This window comes from Eutrigla gurnardus (assembly GCF_963514095.1).
Source record: "Eutrigla gurnardus genome assembly, chromosome: 20".
NCBI classification, from domain to species: domain Eukaryota; kingdom Metazoa; phylum Chordata; class Actinopteri; order Perciformes; family Triglidae; genus Eutrigla; species Eutrigla gurnardus.
The window spans coordinates 13,885,739-13,903,581 of record NC_139931.1 but is presented as its reverse complement, the minus strand read 5'-3'; the positions used below and the strand labels follow the sequence as shown (position 1 = coordinate 13,903,581).

The following is a 17,843-nucleotide window of genomic DNA, read 5'->3' as shown; positions in this document are numbered from 1 at the left end:
GACAAAATTCATAGAATATTGTCAAAAAATATTAAAAAGTCATAAAAAACCCTCATATCGTATGTCAAGCAAAGTCTGAGCGTAGCAAGTCCAAAACAGTCATAAAAAGCCATAGTTAAATTTAAAAAAAAAAAAGTCAAAGTATAGTATGTCGAAAATTCACGAAAAAAAGTCAGTCGACAAAATTCATAGAATATTGTCAAAAAATACTAAAAAGTCATAAAAAACCCTCATATTGTATGTCAAGCAAAGTCTGAGCGTAGTGAGTCCAAAACAGTCATAAAAAGCCATAGTCAAATTTTTTCAAATGAAAAAAGTCATAGTATAGTATGTCGAAAATTGACGAAAAAAGTCAGTCAACAAAATTCATAGAATATTGTAAAAAAATATTAAAAAGTCATAAAAACCCCTCATATCGTATGTCAAGCAAAGTCTGAGCGTAGCAAGTCCAAAACAGTCATAAAAAGCCATAGTTAAATTTAAAAAAAAAAAAAGTCATAGTATAGTATGTCGAAAATTGACGAAAAAAGTCAGTTGACAAAATTCATAGAATATTTAAAAAAACTATTAAAAAGTCTTAAAAACCCCTCATATCGTATGTCAAGCAAAGTCTGAGCGTAGGGAGTCCAAAACAGTCATAAAAAGCCATAGTCAAATAAAAAAATGTAATCTGTCATCTGTCGAAAATTCACGAAAAAAGTCAGTCGACAAACCACGCACGGTTTAGCAAACCATTCCCTCGGTTTAGTACATGGCTTTTTTTTTCTTGACTGACAGCAGGGGGGCTCCGTAGATATACACTGCCTTTTAATGACTATTTATACGATGACTTAGTTAAATATGATTTTTTTTCATCTCAAGAGCTTCATCTGTACCGTTTAACTTTCACCTCCTTTCTGATGAAATGATACCTAAGATAGATTTAATTGCAAACATTTTATTCAATACAGTTTGCACATCAAAACATATCAAAATCAGTTACAGAGAAGAAAATACACTACTATGCAGATTACATCATCTAACTGACCACAGATCACTCATACTGAGGAACCGACTCTTCATGGAGCAGCAATGAGCAACATGGTGGCTAAACCAAGTCAAACAACTAGGACCTCCTCTTTTTTCAGCCTAAAAATCCCAGTAAATTCCAATCAGTGCACATTTCTTTGCTACCCTCCTGAATATGGATACAGCAGTTTTTCTATTGCGCTCAATCCTTCTGCTGCTATAACTTCCCTCTCTAAATAACACAATTAAAGAGAGCAGTGCGTCTATAAAAACCCAGCATTTTGCATGTATTTTTGGACTATTTGATATATCCCATTTTTGTAAATCTCAACTGTGGCTCATTCAGGTTTTAAGTGCCATTTCCAGAGTAAAGTTTTGACATACTGACATGGTTTGTCCATCAGGAAAGCAGGCTGACCAGCACAAAAAAACACTTCAAACCTTTACATACAAACACTTCATAAAAGGATATAAGACAACTTTCTATACCCAAGTTTGATGTAAACATGTTTCCCCATTAAAATAGTAAAATATCTATGAATTGAATGATATTAGATTTTTCTCTTAAAAAGTTCAGCATGAAATTTATTTGAATATGACTTTTGAAAAAGAAAAACACACAAAGCTGAGGGCTAATTCATGGTACTAAACAGGAGCATAATATGTTATTGAGCTGCATTAAAGGGCTAGAAAATGAAAAATATTAAAAACTGGGTACTCACATAGAAAAACAAACAGGCCTACCGTTGGGTCACAGGTTCCTGAACCAAATGAAAAACAAAGATACAAATCAAGCAGTTCTCCAGGTCAGACATTTAAGACTATTGGGACATTCTTTAAACAAAAAAGCATGAAAATGCCTTCATATGTTAGTAAAAAAATCAGACTGAGAAGTGAAACTCTTAGCCAAATGTTTCGCATCATCACGGAAGAGAATGGTTGTCCAAATCCACAAGTGCTGATAAGAGTTAAAAAATATGTTAATTAAAATCTACAAACCTCTGATGAAAGAAATAATTTAACAGATGATAGCCACACAACTTAAAGGACAGCAGAGGACCGATATCAACAGCAACATGAATGGTTGGTTCTTTGACAAAATTAGATGGAAACCAATGAGGGCTTGATTTATCTATTTCAACTGTGACCAAAGAATCTTTGACATTTTATGCTGTTCCATAATGTTATCCTTAAAGTAATATGGCTCAGCTCAACCGACAGGAATGTCATGTTTGGTCCCATGTTTAATAGCCCTGTATGTCTCGACCTCCAGGTAGATAAGATTTTATGGGCACTGTTCTTTTTATTATAGTCATTAACAAGTAGCGTTGTAATATACGGACGCATATAATTACAAGACTGCAACAAGGCTCAATAATGCTGGTTTATTTAATGCCTGAATGTGTTTCGTGTTTGTTGTTGCATTTCCTTATTGCTCAGCCTACAAAGTAAAAGTCTGGATGATCAGGGTTTAAAAGTATGGGAGAACGGTTTGAAAAAGGTAGAAAAAAAGAAGTTCTTCACAGTGATAAAATTATGCCAATTAGAAGCAGCGCTGCTGGAACCTAAAATCATCTCACACAATCACAGCTCATCACATGAATACTGCCTATGAAGTTGTTGCACTCGTTAACACAGGCGTACGCTCACACTCTCTCACACAAACACACACAAACACACACACACTACTGTGGTTTACCCAGCAGGCTAGATAAGAAGTTAGACCCCTGGCTCTCTCCCCGTCTAGTACCCCCTCCTCCACCAATGGGATCCATCTGGTTCAGTTCAGACTGATCCAGCATTTCAAAGTCCTCTCCGTCCAAGTCTGTGTCCAGCTCGGAGCTGGACTGCTTGCGGTAGCTTCGGTGGGCTCCGGCCCTTGGAAGGCCTTCTCGGCGCTGGGCAGCAGGAGGCCGAGGTTGCATCGCCCCAGCCAGCGCTGCCTGGATCATGTTGCTGGCAATGACTCCGGCCAAGTCTCCAGCAAAATCGCAGGCGGGTGGCAGGCCACTGAGAGAAAGTTCTGCATCCAGATCCTCCTGATCTGAGTCCAGATGAGAATCTACATCCAGCACTGAAGCCCGGTGACTAGCTAGCCCAGACAAAGCCAGACTAGGTAGACCTATGCTTGACTCATCGTCATCATCCATCAGAGTGGCATCAGGGTTTATGGAGGGAAAGTCTGGAAGGTCTTGAGCAAAGGATTCTTCAGCGTCACTGTGTCTGTCAAGATCTGCCAAAAAATAAACAGACGAGGACATGGTGAGGGACAAGAAGAAACCCGATACACCACATATAATATATCTGCATACTTACCCTCAGATCCCTCTGTGAGTGGAGTCTGGCCACGCGACAGGTTAAACGTTCCATTGTCAGTATAGCACACCTCCGCGTCAGAGTGCTCAGAGTCAGTCAGAGCAAGTTCCTTTGCAACAATAGCATCATCAAACTAGGAGAGACAGAGGATCAACATTAAAAATAGATATACCAGGTGGAACTTCTATACTTCTATACTCTATATATAAGTATAAGAACTGGTGAAGGCATCTGGATGATCCCTATTCCTTTGTGATTTTGGTGCTCACATGTGACAGCATGCACAAAAAAATGGCATAATATGCCGTTAAAAGAAATCACAACGTCAAGTCGAACAGGTGTTTTATCTCCTAGGATATGATTTCAAATGTCATAAAAATAGCAAAGTACGTCATTAAAATGATATACGTAATTAAACGTATTATATAGTAGGACATACAAAGTCATAGTATGCCAAAAACACAATTTCATAGAAACATCATAGTATAGTATACTATACTATCAAAGTGTTATAAAAACCATAGTAACTCAATCTTTATTTATTTATAATATAGTATGTTAGAAGAAAAACCATTAAAAATGTCAGTATTTTTTTTTACCAAAAAATTAAGAGGCTAGAAGAACTTTGAGCTCCTGTAAACAATGTCCTACTCTACGGTACATAAGAACTTAATACTTCTATGCTCAGGGAAATAAGTTAGAATTTCTTCCTCCACTGTGCTCTAGCAAACAATCGCAAACACATTGGTTTATAGACATGAATGATGATGACACAAAAACAGTTACAATCACAACGCATGGTTAACGAGACGGGGCTTTTGTCTTCAGGGGTGCTGTGAATCAACCTAAATCCATTCTAACAATAGCTGGCAACGAATTTGATCAGTGTTTTGTTGGGTCTCTGTTATGATGAACGACTCGCTGTGGGGGCAGTGACCAGTAAAAGCCCCCCGCTTTTGTGGCTCATGATGAATTACAGGAAATGACGCTGTCTCCTTCATCTCCGTTGTCGGAGGCAGAGACTAATGATACTGCGGAGTAAAGTAATGAGGCAAACAACTATCAGATAAATTATTTAGTTTTGGCCAAAAATTTAAAAAAAATGTATGAGGTCACAGTAACCTTTAGCTCTGTGCAGAGCCAAAGTTACAGATTTATTGATGGATGGATCAAACTGATTGGTGGCAGCTGATGTAAGCATGTGTCATATTTTGTTTATTTGTGCCAAACTTTAAGAAATTCCCTTAAGATGTCCCTGAAATATTGCGTTCACAAGAATGGGATGGATGGACAACCTGAGAGCATGATGCCTCCAGCCACGACTGTCACCAGTACAGAGCCACAATAAGATATTCACTAATATCAATGTCAGATGAATGGAAATATACCATTAAGAGACTTAAGCAGACTTACCGATGGACAGAAAGCAGCCAGTTCCTCCTCGCTGTCGCTGTCTTCTCCTGATCCTGCACCACGGAGAGGCCTCCGCAGGACTGCAGACAAGAACAAAACCATACAGACGATATTTTTACATTCAGAGTCACCAAGTGAAACCAACAGCATGTGTTTTTTCTGCCACCAGAGGGCACTAAAGCATGAACATTGATACGTTGCTGGCTCCAAATGAGCAGCCTGAGGACAAAACATGTCTTAATCAGTAGAAAAGCATATCATATAAGTGTTATCTATCCAACATGGACCCTCAGTAAAGTAACACTGTCGGTTGTGAAATCCATGTGAATGTTATCTTCACCTTACATTTATTGTTTTAAAGTCCAATTGTGGCTTTGTTTTCATTTTAAATTAAATTGCAATGTCAAATCAGCACACAGCATTTTTAAATATATAAAAAACATGATGTAGTACTCACACTGGTTATCAATAGGCTTTGACATCATGTATCCACAAACACTGAAGTCCAGTCGCTGCAGGACCGGATCCAGCTTCATACACACATGCTGAAAAACCCTGTGATAGGCTCCCAGAGGAGCCAGGACAGTAGCCCACACTAGAGGAGAGGGAGAGAATACTCGTCATTACACAGAATGAGTAAAGCTGTGTTTATTTATGTTCAGTATTCAGTTTCTAGATAACTTTCATCACTGAGTAGAGATGAGGCAGAGAGCAGCAGGGAGTTCACCCTGCTGTGGATTGTTGCAGACGTCAGAGTCGAAGGCCTTAGCAGCTCCAGCCTCCCCGGCTCTCCAGCCAACACTTGTTAGAGGTTAGGAGATTAGCCTGGTCTCAGGCTGACCTCCTTAGCTTTCTGCCTGGCTCCCTTCCCTCACTCCTTCCTCCCTTGTGTGTCTCACGGCGGCTTTAATCACCTCACAGGCCGGGCTCTGCCACCGGGGCCCCACAGATCTGGTTTCACCACCCATGTATTTTTAATTAAGAGCAGTTAGGCTCAGTTTCCCTGCCAACGTGGTCCCGTGAAGAAGCCCGGATGTGTAGTTAGAACTGATTAAACCGCTGGGACTCACCAGCTGAGTAGGAAAGCACCAATCCAGGAATGTAGCGTCCAACCACAGCCAAGCAGGTGAACACGCCACAGGTCAGGATGCAGAACTGACACACAGGGAGATTCATGTTGGCTACGGCGCATGTATCACATTCTTACAACTAGAAGAGGGCTGGACAGCACATTGAAATTCACTCATTCATTCACTTTTATTAGAATCATGATTATTGTGGTGCCTGGTTTGAGAATAACGAGACTGAAAAAGTTATAATTATATATACATATAAATTACTTATCTCTACTTTCTTATGCTCAAAGAACATGTTTACAAGAAAACTATGGCCTTCTCTATTTTTTTTAAAAACATTTTACATAAAACATAATTTGTAATATGCTACTATAGTGGGAGAGAAAAGAAGATGACATTTGGAAATCATTGTTGCTCCAATGTGTCATCGATATCTTTTGTGAATGGCTAATCACCACAAAACCCACCTTCCCCCTATTTTACAAACGTTACTGAGATTTGGTTTATTTCACTTTTTTCTCTTATTGCCTCTCAGAAATAGAGGAGAGATTATTTTTATAAATTTTTGTCATATTGTGCGTTGTCCTCACCTTGCCAGGATTATGTTGTTTGTACTGAACCGCACTGGATGCGAGAACTGCTCCACTGACCCAGGCCTCAGCCATGTGATGGCACAGTTCAGGCACACTGAGGATGCCAGGCTGCACCAGACCCCAGCTAGACAGAGAGAAAATGATGAGAGAAAATGATTAATACTGACTTATTTTAACTTTATTTTAGTTGGCATTTTCTTTTAAGGCTGGAATTACAGAAACAGACCTATCATTTTCTGATTCTTCCAGGTTTCTGACTGTGGAGAGAGAAAGAGAACATCACTTTATAAAAAATAGTGTGTACAATATATTAAAAGTAAAAAATTATGTTGCATTTTCTACTTAAACATCTCTTGAACACTTGGTAGGTTACACAGGTTTGGGAGATTAACTGTTCCAGATGTAATACAAATCACTTGCAAGCCATAAAAAGCTACTTTTATCACCTCCAATCTCTGGCCAGATCTTATTTCTCCAGGTATCAACACAGACAACCACAGCCAGCCCAGAAGCCAGCAGGAACAGCAGGCGCAGTGAGGTCAGGGCAAAGAACCTGGAGGGAATAAAAACCAGTGAACAGACAGTTCTTCTAATGGCCTGCTATCCCATGAGTAAAGGATGACAAATTCAACAGCTTGGTATAATTCATGAAACCACAATACCCTTGCGTGACGATCTGCTTCCTTTAGTCAGGGCTAAGAAAAGGGGAACTTATCCGTCCCACTGCTCTGTGTGTGTGTGTTACACCCATTCGTTATGACATAGAAATTAACACTGAAAGATAATATTCACTTAGGATAGGCTGCTACATTTCTTTTTCAAAACTGATGACACTGCTGTAATATTTCTAAAATGTATCTTAAAAGAAGTGTAAATAAATGTTCTATCCACTTACAATGGAAAAGCTACAGCTGTGCATCTAGATTGTGATATTGCAGGTGCAGTTTTAGGTGGTTTCCATCTTTGTAGGAGTTTTGTTCACTTTCACTTTCTTTGGTTTTAAGAATTTAAGTCCAAAGCGCTGATCCACTTTTAGGTCACAAGACCTCAATGTTTGTTGACCACAACAATGTTACGGGATTCTGCCAATCAGCAGAGATTAACCTAACAAAGAGTTTGTTGGCAGAGTGAGATGTGTTGGTATTTGGGGTAGCAGTGCAATTAGTAGCTAGAGATGCCAGCAAACATGACATGCAAATGTCAAGTAAACCTCGCCTTATACCAAGGCAACAGAATGTACCCTTACACTACGAATTATTGCAAAACAACTTAATATACCTTTTGATAAATGCTAACAGTCACTTAAACAGCAGCTTTTGTGGATGTATTTTAGTATTTGATGGAATAGGGGTTGTATTATTCGATATATGTTTTCTACTTGGTGCTTTAAAAGGAAAAACAACCTCAGTGATTATAGACAGAAATGTTATTGGCAAAGTATGTGTGCGTATAAAAGGAATTTGACAACGCTGGACAACTAGAAGGTAAAGAAAAGACAAGTATGTGGGGAAAAAAATAGGTGTATACATTAATATATATATATGAAAACATATATACATATATTGCACCACTGAATGCATATCTTTGTGCAGCACAAGTTAAGAGGAGAGAGAGGGAGAGCGACATAAGGACCCCCTGGTCTGATTGAATAAAGGTCAACCCAGCTTCCTCTCTTCATGTCTCAGTATAACAATATCAAGCTCGCCTTATTTAAGCAAGACTCGTCCTCTTTCTTGTTTGAGTACACTTCTGGGTTTAGGGCTGGTCACACATAATAATTAGACTGCTATTCATGTGCTTCATGGCCTCACACACTTGCAGTAACTCCCTCTCACTGACACGTCAACACGTAAAATTGCAGATTTAATCTAAATGTTCGGCCTCGCTCACGCAGGAACAGTGAATTTAGTAGCGCGGTTAATCCACAGCAACGCTGGCGTTAAGGTACAAGTGTTTGTAGAGTGCGTCTAAAAATAGTGGCACCGGCCATCTGTCTCGTCTTGAACTGACAGGTGAAACATTTGTGTCAAAGCAGCATCCGCTGGCTTTCGCCCAACGACCATACAGCCCCGCTGGTTATCCATGCCATCCAAATGTACTACATTTGAGGTAAAACTCACCAATAAACGACGTTGACCGCCACGTAGAGCAGCACACACTGTAAAGGTCTCTCCCACACCAGGACGGACTGTAGGTAGGTCAGGACGGGCTCGTAGGGCCCCAGCCTGGACTGAAGGACCGCTTTGACAGCCCGAACCTGCCCGTCTCTCTCGGTGGAGCACGGTCGACTTCGCAGGCACACACCAGACCCCTCCTGGGCAGAGCATTCACCCGTGGGTGCGTCTTCCATTGCACCAATGTGCGCCATCTTAGCGTCTGCAGTCGATAAAGTCAGCCTGTAAAAATAAAGACACGAGTGAAAACAGGTACATGAGGGGGACCACAGCGCCACAGCTCCTCTCACTGACACCGACCAACACACAAATGCTAATGTTTCTAAGCTAACAGCTAGCCACGCCAGCTGAGCCGTCGCGCTAGCATTAAATACTTAACACCTCTTTGTAAAACAAGCAGGCATATTATCAAAGACAACGTCGATATGTTTTAAAACACGGTGACACGTACTATTTGGGCATTTTTGCAGAAATCTCTTCGAAAGCTGGCAATATGGCGTAACCTGTTTTTCCGAGCCCCGAGCAGCCCAATCAGAATCCGTACAATCTCCGTGTCATGCTGCGTTCAAGTGAAATAGGAATCTGTATTTGTTTATTTCAAGCAGTACATTGACCAATCCAGCAAACCATCAAGAAAACCTATTTTAAGTTAAAATATAGTTAAAATAAAGTATCTATATATTTATTTTGTACTGTATATAATGATTGTATCAATCATTGAAATGTCAATCAGAAACACGCGAGATGACACGTAAACGCGGAAACAGAGCGCTGGTTACCAAAAAGTGTTTGAAAATGTAGAAAGCCTTTATGCATGGCACGGGAGTTGGTGGTTTGAAAGTTAACGGTATTGACACTGTGTCTACGGGCACACAACGTAAAAGCTTTATTTTGAATGAATTAACCGGAAATAATACTATGATGTTACATCTAACTTGATTAGTGGCAGTTTAGTTGTAGTTACTGTTTGTGACCACAAGAGGGCACTTAAGGCCGAAACTGGTATATCTCATTGTAGAAGCAACACTATTTATCACTGCATGACACAGTCGACGGAGAAACAGCATAACATCACATACAACTGCTCAGTTCCCTCATATCCACCTATCCATACATCCATACAAACATATTTTAAAATATTTTATACATTAAAAAATATACAGCAGTTACGCAATGTGGCCACTAGGGAGCAATGAATGAACACTCCATCAACTCCGTGGATGTCACGGTATAAATAATGACATACTGATACTTCCGGCAAAGACATTCAAAATACATTTTCAAATTACCGAGGGCAGCAAATTCAAGCAACAAAAGTGACGCCTGTTTTCGTGGTTTTAACGTGGTCTCGGCCTCTAGAAGCGAGGAATAATTTTCTGTTTTTGTGTCGAATAATCGGCTTTATGGCTCGACAAACTCCCATACAGTAGGCGGCGGTGGTGACTTTTAATCTCAGTTAGCAATCCGCCAAAAAAACGTAGAAGAAGTCTTCTTAGAGCGTCACATCAGCACCAAGCGGGAAGGAGCAGGCTGGTGTTGTAGCGGTTTGAGCAGGAGTACTTTTCTTGTGTTATTTAGCTAGCAAGCAGGCTAGCAAGCTAGCTAAATAAGGAGCAACTGAATACTGAACATGCCGCGGGAAATCATTACGCTCCAGCTTGGACAATGTGGCAATCAAAGTACGTAAAGACGATGTTAATGTTACGATTGATATTTATCTGCACACACTGACACCTAATGTTAAGTTAGCCAATGTCCAACATTTAAGTGAGCTACGATGCTCCGTCATGTAACGGCGTTAGCTAGCTACATGCTCGTATCAAATCTAACGTTGGCTAAGATGAAACGACATCATTATAACATAGATGAGATGCCTCTGGGGCCTCTACGTAGCACTGATGCTACAACACAAGTTAGCGTTCACTAACGTCACCTGTGCAGCGTCATAGACAGCGGTGCAGGTGATGATGTCATTTTAAGTTACTTGACGTGTTAACCGTTTGTCTACTAAGCTCGCAAACGGCTAATTAACGTGACCCAACGTCTCTGCTAACCTGTTCCTCTCGGCGTGTGTTTGCAGTTGGCTTTGAGTTTTGGAAGCAGCTGTGTGCAGAGCACGGCATCAGTCCGGAGGGCATCGTCGAGGAGTTTGCTACCGAGGGGACCGACAGAAAGGATGTGTTCTTCTATCAGGTTAAACTGCTTCTCTCCACCACCTCTCACACCATGAGTAACGAATTGAGCATCAGCCAGAGCAAATCATTACTAGTTTCTTCGGTCTTTATTTGCAACAACATCATGTGCCACTAGATGGAGTGGCTGTAGTGTAAACTCACTCGGACTCTGCATGAACAGCCACTTTGAGACGTGTGCATCATCACCTAGTAACTCCGAGTTCTTCCCCAAACTCCCCAGGCTGATGATGAGCACTACATCCCCCGCGCAGTTCTCCTGGATCTGGAGCCAAGAGTGATCCACTCCATCCTCAACTCTCCGTATGCAAACCTGTACAACCCTGAGAACATCTACCTCTCTGAGCACGGAGGAGGAGCTGGCAACAACTGGGCTAGTGGATATTCACAGGTGATCACTGGACATGTCTTGGTTCTTTCTTTGTAAATGTAGTGCATCTAAAATTCTTCCCTGTTTTTGTTTTTTTCCCTCCCCCCTCCTAGGGTAAAAAAATCCAAGAAGACATCTTTGACATCATTGACCGGGAGGCAGATGGCAGTGACAGTCTGGAGGCAAGTCTGCTGTTTGTTACATACTGACTGTCCCGGGTCTGATCGGGGATCTGTGGAATTTTCAAAAACGATTTAATAGTAATGTGATATTGTTGCGACTAAAAATAAATATCACGTTGTATGGTCAACTTACGCTCTTACCTCAACTGGAACCTGATCCGCAAAAAAAAAAGGATCTATTGTCTGAAGTTAATTTCAGATTGAACTTCCAGGAATGTTCTGCACTCTAAACAACTACTACAAGTGCTTGTGGTTGTTTTGCGTCTCTTCCAGTGATATTTGCAGGTGAAGTTCTTGGGGGTCCTGGTCTTAAAACTAGCAAAACCTCAGCCATGCCTCACTATTATTCTTAGCCTCTTTTTTTTGGGGGGGGGGGTGAACTTACTTCAGCTGCAGCCTCCCATAAAATAACACTCGCATTTCCCCTCTAAGGTCTGCAATTTCTGTAACCCATTCACATTATGACCCTACATTATTATTTTGTGTGCGTGCCCTCGTGTGTGTGTGTGTGTGTGTGTGTTGGATAAGAAGGTGGGCAGAGTTGCCGTGAGCATGTGTATGTTGGCAGGGTGTGGCGTGTAGAATGTCTGGTGATAATAGCCAGGCGAGTGTAGAAGGCAGGTATTACAGGGCTGTGTTGGGGGGGGGTGGGGCTGCACTGCCATTTATATAACTGCCTAGAAAGAGAGGCATTTGCTCACCCACACACATGCAGCTTTCTGCATCAGTAGAGTTTACAGTAAGCTTTCTACACATGTGGCCGGAGCTGTAATAAGTAACTCTTTGTCTTTGTAGGGATTCGTGCTGTGTCATTCCATAGCCGGGGGGACGGGCTCGGGGCTAGGATCCTATCTGCTGGAGAAACTCAATGACAGGTCAATAAACACACATGCAGCTGGTTCGAAAAGCTTTTTTCCCCTCCTCAAAATGCTGTTCTCGATACCTGGTTTGTGTTCTGATCTCCAGGTACCCAAAGAAGCTGGTGCAGACGTACTCCGTTTTCCCCAACCAGGATGAGATGAGTGACGTGGTCGTTCAGCCGTACAACTCGCTGCTGACGCTGAAGAGGCTCACCCAGAACGCAGACTGCGTGGTGAGTCGCAGCACTCATGAATGAATGTGGATTCATCATTTTCAACGCAGCCGTGGCTATAAATAACATCACAAGCCCCGGTTAGCTTGTAATTGTGTCACACAAAAAGTCTAAATAAAACACAGTCGCTAAACTGCATGTTCCACTATCAACCAGCTGAAACGGGAATCACTTCACTGAAAACGCGGTCAGTCAAGTCTCCTGGGTCTGTTAATTAAACGGTACCATAAAAAAAAGTTTATTTTATTAACAGCAATCCACACTGCAGTGGACTAGTTCTGGCTGGGTTTGTTGGGTTGTTAGTGATTTAAAGGATTACTCCACTCCTGCCAACGCCATTATCACAAATATGAAGACAGATTGTTAGTTCGCCTTTTTAAGTGTGTGGTTTTGTAATTTGACTACCCAGTTGTCACTTGTCTTTTAAGGTTGTGTACCTGATATTGCAACGCACTTTAGAGTTCCTTTTAGTCCGTTTCCAAATCCACTGCCCGAATTTGTGAAACTACACATTAAATGTTGTCAGACTACAGAGTCCATAGTGTACCGGAGCACGCAGATTTAAGGCAACAAACTTTATTTGACACCAACATTTCATCAGAGTCAAACAGCTGGACAGAGGCCTGGTTCACATTAGACATCATACAACAATAGAAAGAGAAGTAACAATAACAAATATCTAGCATCAAAGCAGTATAAAGTGGTTTGTACATTATCTAAATACTCCCGTAATGAGGAAGTAGTACACATTAGCTGGGAGAGACTAAAGAAGAAGCAAACTGCAGTGTCAGCAATCAAACTTAATAGAAGTCAGTCTTACATTCATGATTGTATTAGGCTGAAATGCTCGAACAGTCTAATGGTGTTTCCCCTCTAATACCCACTTCCTCTGGGGTCTTGCATAAGGCCCTCATGGTGATTAAATTAGCCAGAGAGCTAATAGAATCTGCCCAAGAATTGCTCCTCCTGTTGCAACTGTACAGTGTGTGTTTATGCTCGGCTCTGCTAACAACCGCTCACTGTGTTGCTCCTTAAGTGTCATTACTCTAATTCCATCTTGCTCTTACTTTAACATGATATTAGTGGATTGACCTTCACTAAGTTGTTGTTGCTGGAGGGACTCTCTTCTGTTTTCTCTTCATTTGTCTAATAATTGCTCTCTCTCTGTGTGTAACCTACCAGGTGGTGTTGGATAACACGGCTCTGAATCGCATCGCCACCGACAGGCTGCATATCCAGAACCCCTCGTTCTCCCAGATCAATCAGCTGGTGAGTGAGAGACATTACACCCTCTCTGCCTGCGGTTGTTTGAACAGCTCGTCAGTCAGCAGCTTTTGGTTGAACTCGGAGGTGGCCCGACTTCCAGACTGTAGTCAAACAAAGACGAACGTCGAGACAGGCCGCGTGCGACACATCGCTCGCTTAAAAAAAATGACGAGATTCACAAACTAGTTTGGCGAGTCGGTTGCACGTCAGACTGGATTTCAGCTTTCTTGGAAAGGAGTTGCACAGGGCCGTGCTTTCCAAGTATTACGTCAGCTGGCTCGACATGAGCCGCACTAAGAGATTTTGAATTTAGGCTGCACGATATGGCCAAGAAATAATGTCTCTAAAATGTTTTGGGCTTCAAGCTTTGAGTCTGTTCACATCTATTTTTTTTTCCTGCAGAATTGAAACCATATTGAACAGCTAATAAACAAATATCGCCCTGCTCTTACCACACTGTAGTATATTTAAAGCTGTGGCTAACTGAACCCTCATACACACAGGTTTCCACCATCATGTCGGCAAGCACAACCACCCTGCGTTACCCGGGCTACATGAACAACGACCTTATTGGCCTGATTGCATCGCTCATCCCCACGCCCCGCCTCCACTTCCTCATGACGGGCTACACACCTCTCACTACCGACCAGTCGGTGAGTAAAATAATACAAATTGTGAAAATAACCTGATAAAACCGCATCAGTGGATTGTAATGTCATTGTTTTGTAGGAAATTGTTGCATATGACATCTTTTTAAATATTAACTGCAAATTACAATGTACAGAATGATACAAAACTAAGCTGTCATCACCATGTGACCCACTAGAAGTGTGTGGTGGAGTCTCAATCTGCAGAGACCCTGTCCTCTGCCTCTACTCTTCTTATTCTTGCTGTGTTCGGGACTCTTCTGGATGTCCACAAAGAGCACTTGGACCCCCCTGGGGGTGTAACCCCTGGCCCATACAGGGTGTACAGCCCGTTCTCATTTCCCAGGTCAAACACCGCCGCTTTGTCACACCCCTCGGTGTACAGAGTCTAACCACACAGACCTCACAGCAGGATGAAGCGTTCAGCTTTGTGAGGAAGTGTGGGTGTGTTTATTTGTTCTTTAGAGCGTAACTGCCATTAAACAATCAGAAATAACGTGTTATTCTGATCCACAAACGCTTTCTCTCTCCAGCCAGAGAGGAGGGGCACATTTTGAAGCCTGCGTTTACAAACAGCAGCTGACAACGTGGCTACATATTAAACCTTTTTAAAATACTCAACGTCCCTAATTAGAAAGCCCACTGTGTTCCAGGTTGCCAGCGTGAGGAAAACCACAGTGCTGGATGTGATGAGGAGGCTCCTGCAACCCAAGAACGTGATGGTGTCGACGGGACGAGAGAGGCAGCCGAGCCACTGCTACATCGCCATCCTCAACATCATCCAGGGAGAGGTGGACCCCACACAGGTATGACAGCACACCTATGAGGTGTCATTCTCTATTCCTGTGACTTCCACTGAGACTTATTCTAATACTGCAGGTGCATAAAAGCCTCCAAAGGATCCGGGAGCGTAAACTTGCCAGCTTCATTCCCTGGGGTCCCGCCAGCATCCAGGTGGCTTTGTCCAGGAAGTCCCCGTACCTGCCCTCGGCCCATCGAGTCAGCGGCCTGATGATGGCCAACCACACAAGCATCTCCAACGTAAGTGCTCGTCTTGGAGGTGCAGCACCTCGTCTTGTTCAGTTGCATTCTGCTCCGCGGTGTATTTATACAGTCGAGACGTGTGCCTGTGAGATGCTTTGTTCAAAAACTGAACTGTTGGGCCTCACAGCAGCAGTTGGAGGGGAATTCCACAAAAATCCTGTCACATTCCTTTCCCCTTTCTGCTGGTTTAAAACACGAGCTGTGAAGGTAGAGAAAAAAGGCAGTCCTGTGATGTCATGAAATTACAATTACTGTCCCCAAATCAAAATCTTTTCTCATTATTTTAGGTCTTAAATTTAAGTAATACAGTCATCAAAGGAAGTTTCAATGAAGTCATACATTTCATTTTCCTTTCCGGTAATACAGAAGAAAAAAAACAAAACAGGAAGTGTGCAAGTTCTCAGTAAGTCAGAATAAGAACCTGAAACTCATCACTTGCGTTTCATCATTTGATGTCCTCTCTGTTGCCGCCCCACAGCTGTTTGAACGGACGTGCAAGCAGTACGACAAACTGCGTAAGCGGGAAGCCTTCCTGGAGCAGTTCCGCAAGGAGGACATATTCAAGGACAACTTTGACGAGCTGGACAACTCTCGCGAAGTGGTCCAGCAGCTTATCGACGAGTACAGCGCAGCCACGCGGCCCGACTACATTTCCTGGGGCACGCAAGAACAGTGAAAAGACTTTTGTCTTCTACATCTGAATCCCCATACATGCTTGGTTTATTGTAACTTCTTCAATGATTTTCACCTACATGTAATATCCCAAAATAGGCAGATATTTGGTTATAGCGGCTTCTTTGGAAAAACATATTTATTGGCTTGTTCTAGCTTTAAATAGTTTTGCATGTTTGTGACTCAAACTGATGGACGTTAACAGCCACTGTTAATATATTATCCTCAAAGTAAAATGGACAAGACTGTATACCATCCATTAGATTCTGAAACACAGTTTAAATAAAACAATCGTTAAAAAGTGAAAGAGTTCTTCTGTCATCCAAGTCCGTGCTGAAAGCATCGGTATATCTTGTACAAAACTATCTCTAAATGTCTATTAATAGTTGTTATTTTCCTTTTTCCTAAACTCGGCTTTTCCGCCTTGCAACCTATTTTTAGTTTTTGTTTTCCCCCAGCAATATAAAGACAACATGTTGCCTTGTTTTGGTCTATTTTTATACTGAATACAGTACTTTGTTTTTGTGAAGTAGATTTACAGTAAAACGTCCACCATCTTTGGAATGATTGCCTTGAATAATAGGAGTGTGTTGCATGATGGTTAATGCAGGCACCCAGACATGTCTGTCACGGTGCTTTGTCTGTCTGCTGCTCACACACATTGCTCATTTATTACCACTGTAGTTGACCAACAAGAATGTCAAGTTAAAGTTGGGTTTGAGCCAAAAACAATGTTGACATTTTAACAGCATTTGTCAGATAGAGTAGAGAAAGTAACAGTTTGCACTGATGAACACGGACAGGTTTCATGTTAACACATCTCTATGCCTGTAAATATACTTTAAAGAATAGCTGGTTCACTGTCATTCTTTGCATTGTTTAAAATGAATATAGCGTTTCATGTTGCTTTGCCTGTTGGACCTGTTTGAAATGATGAATAAACACATTTTCTATAATCTATTTGCAATGATTCTGGTGTTATCTGAAGGGAAACTAAGTTATACATAAAGGTTATTTTGCTTCCCATAACTCAAAGCTATCTACAAAGTGATAAGAAAACCGTTCTCCTCTCACCTGGAGCTGCAGTGTACTGGTGGCCATTCATCTAACTCAGTTAAGGGTCATTACCACGGGGGAACGTGAAGGCACTTTGCAACGCTTGCTCAACCGGCTATTGTTTTTAACCAGAAAAGCTTCGGGGCTCAGCACTGCTGCTGGCGCCAAACTTCAGCCTTTTATAAAACGTCTGGTTGAAAACAATAGTCATACACTGCTTCCACTAGTCGAGTCACAAGAACGCACATTTTCTGAAAAATGAAAAAGGAAATGAGGGCTGGAGGACAAACAACAGTACTAAATATGGTAAAATGGTGCTGTTTTTTTTATTAATTACATACAGTATTTATAGTTTTTATTGCACTTCCAAGTTAGTTTAAAACAAACAATAGTGCAATTAACTATACACACATTACATAAAAAGGTACCATGCAGCGTACAAACAGGCTTAATACAAAGCAGCAACGTCCGGTTTGATTTATCTGCTTTTCATACTTGGAGCTCGGAGCTGCCTGCAGCTGCAGTAGAAGAAGCAAAGCCCTGCTTCTGAGCAGGACGCGGGGCTGACGTGTGCAATGACTCGTCAAGGCCTTTCATGGTGAGGCTGGTTATTACACTGGGTTGTGTAGCAGACAGTTGTCTAAAATTATATTTACAAAGCCTATCTATGGTCTTAAATTCTTAAAAGGTAATCTACTACGTTAAAATAAGGTGTAGAAGGTATAGAACACCATGTCTCCA

General features: G+C 41.7%; 2 protein-coding genes across 2 annotated transcripts; one reads left to right on the top strand and one right to left on the bottom strand.

Annotated features, from left to right (window-relative positions):
• Nucleotides 1-921: 921 nt before the first annotated feature.
• Nucleotides 922-9,136, bottom strand: retreg3 (reticulophagy regulator family member 3). Its single transcript, XM_084037568.1, has 10 exons — nt 9,032-9,136; nt 8,527-8,802; nt 6,853-6,959; nt 6,633-6,663; nt 6,404-6,530; nt 5,808-5,892; nt 5,195-5,332; nt 4,738-4,817; nt 3,325-3,457; nt 922-3,241 (listed from the first exon to the last, which is right to left on the bottom strand). Exons 2-10 carry the CDS (start codon nt 8,772-8,774, stop codon nt 2,694-2,696), a joined length of 1,497 nt encoding a protein of 498 aa, XP_083893694.1. The 5' UTR covers nt 8,775-8,802; nt 9,032-9,136; the 3' UTR covers nt 922-2,693.
• Nucleotides 9,137-10,057: 921 nt separating this feature from the next.
• tubg1 (tubulin, gamma 1) lies at nt 10,058-17,002 on the top strand. Its single transcript, XM_084038140.1, has 11 exons — nt 10,058-10,259; nt 10,661-10,773; nt 10,996-11,163; nt 11,256-11,324; nt 12,120-12,199; nt 12,291-12,417; nt 13,600-13,686; nt 14,187-14,336; nt 14,984-15,136; nt 15,210-15,371; nt 15,853-17,002. Exons 1-11 carry the CDS (start codon nt 10,211-10,213, stop codon nt 16,048-16,050), a joined length of 1,356 nt encoding a protein of 451 aa, XP_083894266.1. The 5' UTR covers nt 10,058-10,210; the 3' UTR covers nt 16,051-17,002.
• The last annotated feature ends 841 nt before the right edge of the window (nt 17,003-17,843 follow it).